Below are 11229 nucleotides of genomic sequence, written 5' to 3' on the forward strand. Positions count from 1 at the left end.
TGTCTCCTCGCCTTGATTATTTGGTATTTTCACGGCAGGCATCGTCGTTTTTCTGTTTCCCTTGTCACGTCCAGATGGACAGGTGCGCAGGCACGGAGACCTGGTTTTGCTCTGCATCCCATCCCAGCGCCGAGACCTCGCCCAGCAGGTGCAACAGCGGATCACAGCCTGAGCAGGGAGCCTCCAGTTCCTGCTTGGGACCCTCGACAGGCGAGTCATTTCTTCTTGCCTCAGTTTCACTATCCGTAGAGGAAGGATCGGCTACGCCCACCCCTCCCGCCTCCCTAGGCGCAGGCTGGGAAAGGACAGAGCGAGCGCGCCTGTGGAGCGGCACAGTCAGGGAACGCGAAGCGGAGGGACGCCGCGCTTTCCGGTGAGACCGCACCCTTACGTCTCCAGCTCCAGCGTCTGGGCCGGCGGACACACCCCGTACTTCGCGGTTGCAGGAAGGGGCGGTGCGGGGCGGGGTCTCGAGGGCCCGTCACACCCGGAAGTGCCCGCCTGCAGCCCCGCCCCCAGGAGCGCCGGCAGGCTGAGCGAGCCCGCCGAGCGGGGCTGGCGGAGCTGGGCCACCTCGGGGGCGGGTGCGGGTGCGGCGCGGGTGCGGGGCGGCGGGCGGGCGCCCGGGCGGATGGGACGCGGCGCGGCGGGCGGGCGGGGCAGGCGTCCGCAGCTGGAATGGTGCTGGCGGCGGCGGGCGCCCGCGAGCTGAAGCCTGAGAGGAGCCGCCATGGAGACGCCGCCGCGGCCTCCCGCGTGAGTGAGCTGACGGGCGGCGGGCGGGGCCGCTGCGGCCGGGCAGGGCCGGCGGCGGGCCGGGCGGCGGGCGGAACGCAGCCTGGCTGGCGGGCGGGGCGTCACCGCGCGGTGTGTGGGGAGGGTCCTCCGCCGGTGAGCGGGAGTCTCGGGAGGGCCGAGCATCCGCGGGATGGAGACACAGGATGCGCGCGAGGCCGTCGGAAAAGGAAGCTGCAAAGTACAGACGCCGGTGCCGAGAGGAATTCCACTCAGCTTGCTTGCTTCTCCGAATTCCTAGCAAAATTCTGTCTCAGGAGCATGCACATCACTCGGAACGAGCCGAGCCGCGGCTGTACAGGGCATGTGATCTCTTTTACCTGGCACTGCAGAAAATCGTATCCAGAAATCACAACATCTTCTGTTTCTTTGGCACCCTGGGCGAATTAGTGTACGACCTGTCAGGCACAGGTGTCTTTTTCCTTGGTACCCAAGTACAGTCAAGACCACCTGCGACAAAATTGCTTCCAGAAATAAGCTGAACAATTATGTGGGAGACATTGAAAATATTGCATTATTCAATACAAGATTTTTTTTTTTTTTTAGCATTTTGTTAAAAGTGGACTATAAATCCCCAGGAATTTTGAACATTTCAATTTTGATTTGCTTTCCTTAGTTTAACCTTTATGAAGTAACAAGAGCCCTTTGAATCTGACTTTTCAAACCGCCAGAAAAATCTCATTCTAAGAACCGTGTACCTTTTCATGACAGCTCATTCTTGGAGCTTTATTGTTTTTCACTTAGATTTGGCCAGCTTCACTCCAGGGCAGTTGTATCACACCAGCCTCTTGTGGCTATTTGGCAGAATACCAGCCAAAATATAAATATTTGGCTTGGGCTGAAAATTTTTTTGATGTTGAGTCTTTTTATGAGCGCTAATAGGATTCTGGCACTTTTTAAAAGTGCCTTACAGAAATTTTAGCTTGAGTGGAACAGGTCATGGAAATCTAAGGAGTACCTACGACTCTTGAATTGACCCTCCTGGGCTGGTAGGAATAAGAGCTCAGTTGCTTGGTGATGGCTGTCGCTTTGAAGACTTTGTCATCTGGTCATGTTCTTCAGCAGGTTCGGGAAGGCTCCTGAACCTCTAGGAAACATGATGGTGGATTGTTAGCATCATGTGTGAGCGCAGCATCAGCACATGAGTTCTGCCCAGGCTCAGAGGCACGCAAGGCAGGAAATGCTACTTGTCTATAGACAACACATAGTATAGAGGATATCCCACATAGGATGATATTTGTCGTAAACCCGCCCCCTTTATATCAGTTCCCTGCAGTCCCTGTTTTGCTTCTGGAGCAGAGGGCACTAAAGGAAAGAAAAGGGGGACCTTAGAATGCAGGTGAGAAAAGGGTGTGGAAAAGCAGGCTCTGGAGGGAGGGAGGAGAGATATTAAAAATCATTTAAATAGAGATAATTAAAATGAAATAAATGTGTGCATGCAAATATTGATAAACTGAATCTAAGACATCAACTAATCAGAATTTTGGTGTTCAGCACAGTTCTTTGCTATTGAGACTTCATCAGTAGTGCTGGAACAATGAGAGGCTGAGATGTAATGGAAAACCTGAATGCCAACAGGAATGAAAGAATAGTTAAAGAAAACCAAAACCCAAAAAACTCTGTTCAGCCATGCGTGGCTGAAGTTGGTGAGACTTTTGTTTCTGTTCATATAATGGTAAATACAAATAGGTTTTGTTTTCATTTGGTCTATCTAGGAGTAGCCCTAATTCCAGAACTATAGAGTTTTTTTACCTTTCTGTGCATCAGAATAGTTCTTCTTCCCACCCCTTGGCCTATTTGCCTCTACTCCCAATAATTTTGTTTTTTCCTTCCACACTGAATCATGGGTGCTGGATTTGAGAAATGGCAGTTCTTGGGGAAGGAGCTTTGTCAGGCCTCGCTGTGCTAAAGCTTAGCTAGGTCAGAGACCAGTGCAAGTTATTGGGCGGGCTCAGCTTTTCATAAGGTTAGATTTTTAGCTTGAGCTTAAAGGCAAAGAAAGTTGTTTGAGGTGGACTTAAAGTGCCTTGGATGATGTGGTTGGAAGCAGGGACTCAGATCCTCTTTGCATAAATGTCTGTTTATTAATTCATTCCTTCTGCAAATGTTTGCATGCTGGTCTCTCCCTGGCACTGAGTGTGATACTTTTGCTTGCCCTTCTCTTTTAACAGCCAATTTTGCATCATTTTCAAATCCCACCTTGCTCCCTTTCAGCCTGTTAGACATTGTCTTGGAGGGATGGAGGTGACTACGTCCAGGCTCCCTAGTTCCTTCCGATGGGCTTGTTGAGATTCGGTTTTTTAAATTTCTTCTGCTCTTTCTACTCCTTGCCTTCACGTTCTTCTCATCCTTTTTGATTCTCATGTTGATTGTCATGGGCTTTATATCTCTATTATTTTTTGCATCCTTGAGTGTATGTGGCTTTTAGATTCTCCTGCATTTTCGGGTCTGGGTGATATTAAGACCATGGGACATTTATTTGCCTATTGAACCTGAAAAGTGTTCAACTAAAATTATATGTAGGTTAGCAAAGGAGTTGTCTCAGGCAGTAAACTGAGATGTGTGAAAGGAATTGTAAACTGATCAGCCCTGACCTCAGGAATGTTTTATACATTCTAGTTTTTATAGTTATTTTTGTAAAGGATTTTCATAATCACTAAGTTGAAGGAAGACTGTGAGTATAGGACAGAGTGCATCCCTTTGACCTCACTGAAAAGTTTTCTTGGCCTTCATTTTCCTACTGGCCCTCTTTCACAAGTTGGCTTTCTCCCTGCAGGCCTTTTTTGCTTTTCCAAACATGCCTCAGATATACAGCCATGTCTTTTTTCAGTGGATTCCACATCACTGGAAGCTCTTGAGCGTTAGAGATGTTCAGCATAGGCAGACAAACATCTTGTTGACTGTGTTCTAAGGGATTTAGGCAGCAGAAAATTAGTTGGATTAGAGCAGAGATTCTCATGTTTTTGGATTTCACTGACTGTAAAATTTAAAAAAAACTGAAGTCCAACATAGAATTGCTAAGTTTTTTGTTTTGCCAAGTTAAAAAAAAAAAAAAAGATAAAATTATCAACTATCGTCATCTTTTTGTAAAAGAAAGGACATTTTAGTGCCCCTCTCCAAATACAGCGAAGTACATAATCTCAGGCCAAAGGATAGTTCTTAAATTGAATACATTTAGTTTTATGAAAACTTACTACATTGTCCTCAATTTGTCACAGATCAATAAAAAGTTCATTGAGACCTGATGTTTGCGATCCACTGGACCAGATGACCTTTAATGTTCATTCTAATTCTAAGATTTAATTACTATGAATTTGGAACCTTGGCATGGGTTATCCCAGTAGTCATTTGTTTGCCTTTTATAACCCTTTGGAATGTATTCTTGTTTTTGTTTAGTCCCAAGTGTAAATTGGGCATCTCTCAGATCATAGGTGAATCTCCTTAATGATAGACAAAGACGTTTAAAATATTCAGGAACGATAATGGCCCACAAGGTGATGTTGAAAGAAGACGTGTGCATCAACATATGTTGAAGTGTCATATATAAGGAAAATTTTGAGGTGCATTTGGGAACTTGAGAAGTGGATTCTGAAAATAGGTAGCATTTATGTAGTAGTCTCTGATTCTGGGAAATCGCTCCTCCCCCTCCCACCAAATAGTCCTAAACCTCTTGTTTCTAATTTACATTTTCTTATGCACATAGTAGGCATCAATAAATATTAGTAAGTGTGCTTTTGTGAAGGTGATTGTACATCTACTCAGCTGTGGTCGCTACGGAACTGCGCAAAGAGTGTTTATGAAAGCAAGTGAAATTCTTTCTTAAGATCAGGCGGAAAGTTCTTTCAAGGTGATACAGAGAATGGAAATTGCCTTTCAGATGCTCTTCTATAGAATTCTACCAAATTCCAGATGTATTTACTGTTTATAATGAGGGAGTTCAGGTTTTTTATTCATATTTATTGGGTGCCTTCGGTGACCAGGCTTTGGGAATATCTCAGAAACCAAAACAAAGTCCTTTTCCTCATGGTTGAAACTGACAGTAAACAAATACATGATACAGTTACTGTAGTGGGTGGGTCTGTGTACTTTGTGTTGTGTGCTTTTCTGTCTCGAATTTCAGGCTATGGGCATTTGCTAAAGTATTTTTTGACCAGTTCTTTTCACTAATCCTGCCTTGAAAAACAGGCCCTTGCTTGCCATGACACTACTTTTTCTTGGTTTCCTGCTCTAGTTTTTAGGTTGTTAAAGGTGATTTACTTTATTTATTTTATTACTTTATCTCATTTAATCTTGTCAACAACCTACCTTATTAAGTGTAGGTCTCTTATTATTATTAGTTTTCAGAGGTTGAGTTACATTTCCAAGCTTATCAAGTAGAGGAGAAACTGGGACTCTAATCTCTCTCTGTTGATCGCTTTTTTGGCTTACATGGCTTCTGTTCGTTGGCAGTAGCTGTTTCTCCCAGATGCAGGCCTTGGCCAGTTCTTCTTTTCAGTCGACTATTAATCACTAAGTTGTGGCTCCATCTGTATCTTAAGCCTGGGCTCTAGATCTGTGCCTCAGTTTTGAGTTTTGAGCTTCTTACGGAACACCTACCCTTAGCGCATACATCAGATTCAACATGTCTAAAACTGAGTTTTCATAATCTTTGTTCTCAAACTGACTTCCCTTTAGAACATCTCCACTTACTCAGTGGAATAATCATTCTTCTGGTCCTGGATACACAAAGCCTTGGAATGGTCTTTGATTTCTCTTTCTTTCATCATCCTCCACATTTTATCAGCTCCCAGGAACTGTACAGTGTTGGTTTCAAGTGTCCATTCTGATTGCTGATACTCTGATGATACTCAAGGTTTCATCCCTTGATACCTGGATTATTTCTCCTGTTGAACTCTTAGGTATTCTCTCATCACCTTTCAGTCCACCTATTGTTTTGACACCACCCCCCCCCCCAACATCAAGTCAAGTCAAACACTTAACAAAACCAGATATCAGCCAGGAAGTCTCAGCCCTCCATCATTTTGGCCTTATCTTATATGTTCAAAATCATTATGTGCCTTAACCTCCCAAGGTAAACTATACCTTATCACAAGCCGGGAGTCTCCAGCCTTTTCCTATCCTGTCCTCAGTTAAAACAACTTAGAATCCCTCCAAGGCCCAGTTGGAGCCCCATCCCCTTCACAAAGTCTTCCTTGTATACATCAACTCATTCTAGCTCCTCTTTGCAATTCCTATACTATTTATAATTGGTAGCGCATAATCTTGCACTTGTGTACGGACTTCTTGCCATTCCCTGGTGGTTTCCGAAGTGCCTCCTCACTTGGCTGGTAACTGGAGAAGGTTTCTGTGTTCAGCATCCTAATCGTTCACCCTGCTTAGTATAGGGCAGCAGTGGGCTAGGCAGTGCTTACCTACTTGATTTATTAACAGTGGTGGTGGTCTGGAGTATTGCCAATAACTTTTAATTTAGTGTTGCAATTAAAAATGAAGAAGGCCAAGAAAATCCATAAAAATGTATCTCCATGTTCAGTTTAGCTCCTAACCCCAACATTTTTCTTCTTAACTCTGTGTTTACATTCACATAGTGTTTAGTGCTTATACAGCTCCTGAGGCAAGTAGGTGAGGTGTCACTATCTTTGACTTTCATATTACATTCACTATTAGACAGATCTGTGGAATAACAAAAACCTTATTTTATAAGTACACAGTCTGAAGCCCAGAGAGGCTAAGGGACTAATCCAAGGTCACTTGGTTAGAATCTGCAGGCTAGGACTGCAGTTCATGTCTTCCGGCTGATCTTGCTCCTCTTCCAGTGCCTTTTCATTAAATGCTGGAAAATGTAGCCCAGTCAACTGAATATGCCAAGTCATAGTGCTGCCCCCTTACCAGCCAAGTGATGGTAATAGGAAAAGTGGCAAAAGAAAGGTCAGAAATGAGAGTGATAAAAGACATGGAAATGTTTGAGATGGATCATCAACCTTCTCCCTATTTTAGCACCTCACAGATATCCCACTCTGACAATGCTGTGTTAATTGTTTATAACATATGCTTTAAAATAAGACTGATCTTGCATAAGACATGCTTTTACCCTGGTCGCTTTCCTGGTAGTAGTCACTATCAGGGACAAAAAGTGCCAGGTTGTCCTCCGTTTGTCACGTAGGTGAGAGGGAGTGGGGTTGAACTGAAGCAGAGCATTTTACAGCTCTGTTGTTCTAGGATCAGAGAGCTTCCTCACCTCTGCACCTCAGAGTCCCAGCTACCTCCTCCTGCCGGTGTTTCTCTCGAAGGCCACGTCCTGGTCCTGGGGGAGGACAGGGCGAAGGCCCCCCCCTCCATCCTCCGGAAGGTTCAGCACTCGGCTTTAAGTGCTAAGCCGTTTTAGTAAAATTGGGCATGGCCAGCTTTTCTAGACTTTTCCTTTCCAGCTCTGGGAAATTGGAAACATAACTTTTAGCAATACATGTACTACACTAATATATTCAGTGGCATTGTTATGATGTTGTCTGTATGGTGTTCTGTGACTGGATAGGAGGTTTTTTCTCACAAGATGCTTCATATTCAGTTCTAAGGGTCTGTGTACTGAATGTCTAATTCAAGTTCTTACATGTCTGTAGGGCAGACATTAACATTATTTGGTAATATGACCATATGTTCATTGATTACAGTTAGTCTGCTGGGTCTGTACCTAATAAAAGTGTAAATTCCAAGCACTTGAAAAAAATTTGCAGAGCAGGTCTTTTTGCATGTAGCTAATTGCAAAAACTGAAAGCACAACTCTGCCACAAACCAAAAATGTTTCCAGTGGAGAAAGCCTCCCACTTTTACAACCTCTAAGTAATACAGTGGTTATTTGGGTGAGGTGAAGGATGTGAGTGTATTTTGTTAGGAAACTGTAGAGTGGCATAACAAGTATTAAAGTATGAGTTATGGTTGAATCTCTACTTCTTATATCCTGGACTTGTTATTGGAGCAATGTTCTTATGATAATCAGCTGCCAAATGCAAGTTTAGCTCGGAAGACAGCAGAGAAAATAGAAGAGATATAAAGTAATGGAGAACTTCATAGCAGTATAGCATGGATGGTGACTTTGAAAACATCAGCTGCTGACGTGAACTTGGCAGAAATTTATAAGTAATGGTGGGTGACTCATTGCAAGCAGGGGAGTCTTGCAGCTTTTGAGGTGAACAGGCAAAGGGGAGAGTAGAGATGGTGGCCACCCAGGGGCTGAGTATTTGTCCTGAATGTGAAAATGTCTGGTCCCCTGTTAAATTTCTCAACTGCATCATTCACATGACTTACAGCATTATTTCCACCAGAAAACCTTGAAAACATAAACAACCTCTATTTCCTAAAGTGTTCGTTCTCGATCTGAGATGATTGTCCTGTGGTGGGAGGTAAGTGGGTGGTGGGGCATATTACATCACCCTCTTTTTAAAAAAATCATACATAGCTGTCTTTCCCCCCTACTCCTGGAGATGCTGTCATTCTGGTATGCCTAGACCTGTAAAAAGGGCTTGCCTGAATCTTCACATGAAGAGGGATGGTTATGGGTAGTTTAGAAAAATTGCTTGGGTCATGTGGTCCTTCTGTCCCCTCCATCGGAAATCACTATTCCAGAACAAATAATATGCATCTAAAGAAAATGTATGTTATTTCTAAGATGTTCTCAGAATTTTTGTAGGAGGTTTAAACCTTTGGTTGGTTATGGAATCTTGACTGTTGGAAGGAGACGGCCCTTATTAGAGTCTTTGCCTCCTCTCTTGAGAATTCAGTTACTGGCAGTAGTGTGTTCTTAGGCAGAGTTAGAAAGTTACCCAGTCTGAGAAGCCAACCTTGCCTACAGCTGGGAATTTGTAGAAGAGTCAGTCGTGGAAGGAAGGCTTTTGGGTTATCTATTAGCAGTGTTCTGGGATCCAAACCCTTGAACCCTCAATTATTGTAGAATATGTGTTGTAACAACAGGCTGTTGGGTAGTTTTAACACTGGTTATGGGATGTAGAGTTGGGGGAAAGACTTAACAAGTGAAAGAACCTTGAAAAAGTATCTCCTCCAGATAGTTTAAAGAAGACGGTTCTCATACTGAGGAGCTTTTCTGGAAAAGACTAGCCCTTCGCTTCACAAGGGAAGCAGGGAGGTGTAACTGTACTTATGGTGTAACTTAAAAGGTAAGCCTTTCCCTCCCACTTGGTTGCTTTCTAGTGGATGTTCATCTTCCACATCTGTAATTTTAGACATGATGTATCATTTTCTGTTACTCAGTTCTGCTTCTGAACGAGAGACCATCTGACACAAAACCATATAGGAATTAGAAAATTGTGGGAAGGACTTTAGTGTTGAAAATGTAGACCTGTGGCAGGGTGCTGCATTTGTAAGGGGCTCTCAGTACAGAGAACACTTAAAAGAATGCAGTGTTATTTCTTATTTATTCCTTTAAGCCTTCAAATGGAATCTTTTCTTTGCAGAGTTTCTGGAGTATTAGAGAAGTGGGAGCTAAAAATATTTAGACTTAAGAAAGAAAGCAGCAGTATAAACGTTGGTTGTTGTATGGTATCTGTCTTAAAGTTAATTCTTTAATGCAGGAAGTTTTAATTCCCAATTTCTTAAGCAAATATAAACACTCTTGACTCTTAATGATATTCTTTGTAGGGCGGAGTTGCTTTTGTTTCCATTCTGAGCATTGAAAAGCCTTCTATGATAGTTTTGCCAGTCCTCGATATTATATTTTCCCTCTGTTGTAAACTTAAGTAATTAAATTTGAAGCAGATATAAATATCATTAACTTGCTACATATGTGGATATTCGGTGTTACGTGGTCAGAAAGTTTGTGTAGGTTGCATATATCTACATAATTTCCCCTTTTCCTACTGTTTTCTTAATGAAAAGGTGGTGGAAATGGCATTATGAGAATACGTCTTATACTAAAAAGTGTGTCCCCACTTCCCTCTGCCAGATGTGGATGTTCTTTCTTTCTTGGCTTCTAGCTCTTTTTCTTAGGCCGGGTGTAACTCATCCCTCTGTGCGTGTGCGTGTGCGCGTGCGCGTGCGCACGCGGCCACAAGGAGTAGAGTGCACCATCCCATTCTCCCACTCTAGCCGTGGACTCACCCACTGGAGGTGGCAATGGCACTAATTCGTTTGTAAGGTCCTTTTAGAAACTCAGTTGGTGGGGTAGCAGCTCTGATGTCCACTTCTAGTGGGTGAGCCCTCAAAGGATCAGGTATCCCTCAATAAGTGTTGATTCTGGGGGAGGTGGAACGAGCAAGGATAACTTCTGTGGTTAATGCTGGGTTATCTTAATGTTCAAGTACCCGAGTTTCATGGCTTCATGTACCACATTTCTGTCTCCAGCTAGATTTTTTTCTCTCAAACTCTAGACTCCTGTAATCATCTGCCAATTTGAGAACATCTTCACTTGGAAGTCTGATATCTTAAAACCAACATGTGTAAAAACTGAGCCCTTGATCTTCCAACTTCCAGACTGGTTCTATCTGCAGCCTCCTCCATTCAATTAATGGAAAGTCAATGCTTCTAGCTGCTCAGGCCAAAAAACTTGGAGTTACTCGGCCTTCACTGACATGACACTGTCAGTGCCATGGCACATGCCTTCTGTCAACAGATCTTATTAGCACTCCTTTAAAATATATCCAGAACTCAGACACTTCTCATCACTGCTCCTGCCTCCACTGCTGCTATGCTGTTCTGAGCCACTGTCATCTCCTCCTGCATTACCCTTCTCAGTAGCTTCCCTCTTTTCATCTTTGACCTATAGAGACTATTCTCAACCAGCAGCCAAAATGATCCTTTGAAAACATAAGTTGGGTTGTGTCACTGTTCTGCAGTACCTTGCCATTTCACTCAGGGTAAAAGCTAGTGTACCCAAATTGTTTTCTGCCTCAATCTCTTTATCTGTTATATGGGGATAATAATAGTAATTAGCTCACTCAGGGTAAAAGCTAGTGTCCTACATGATCTGTACTCCCCTCTCCAGCCCTGCTCTCATGTCCTGGAACACACGAGGTGCATACTGGCCTTTGCTCTCTAGTTATTCCTTCTGTCTGGGCCTTCTCCCACCTCCTGGTCCTCATTCTAATCTCAGTTCTCAATTTGGCCTGCCCTGATCACCCTGTTTAATACTGCAAGTTCCATCACTCCATCACCATCACCCCCATACTCCTGACTCTCTTTACCCGGCCCTCTTTCTTTTTTCCGTAGTTCTTAATTTCTAACGTGCCACTTACTCTACTGGTCTGTTGTGTGTATTGTCGTTGCCCCCCCACCCCCGCCCGCCCCCCGACTCCAAGCTCCCTGAGGACAGGGATTTTTATTTTGTTTATTGATATATTCCTTGTGCCTAGAATAGTGCTTGGTACATAGTTGGCACTCAAAAATTATTTGCTGAATTAATAAAATAATATTTAAAGAATGAATTATCTT

The 11229-nt window shown here is 43.6% G+C and overlaps 1 protein-coding gene across 2 annotated transcripts in view; it reads left to right on the top strand.

Annotated features, from left to right (window-relative positions):
* The first annotated feature begins 627 nt into the window (after positions 1-627).
* The window catches only part of KLHL2 (kelch like family member 2), a 127931-nt gene continuing 117329 nt past the window's right edge, over positions 628-11229 (top strand). For both annotated transcript variants that reach the window (XM_061191570.1, XM_061191571.1), the window contains exon 1: positions 628-756. In XM_061191570.1, the coding sequence (XP_061047553.1) occupies positions 731-756 (26 nt within the window). In that variant the 5' untranslated portion in view covers positions 628-730. The remainder of the gene's footprint in view (positions 757-11229) is intronic.

Source organism: Eubalaena glacialis, chromosome 5 (genome assembly GCF_028564815.1).
Source record: "Eubalaena glacialis isolate mEubGla1 chromosome 5, mEubGla1.1.hap2.+ XY, whole genome shotgun sequence".
In the NCBI taxonomy this organism is placed as follows: domain Eukaryota; kingdom Metazoa; phylum Chordata; class Mammalia; order Artiodactyla; family Balaenidae; genus Eubalaena; species Eubalaena glacialis.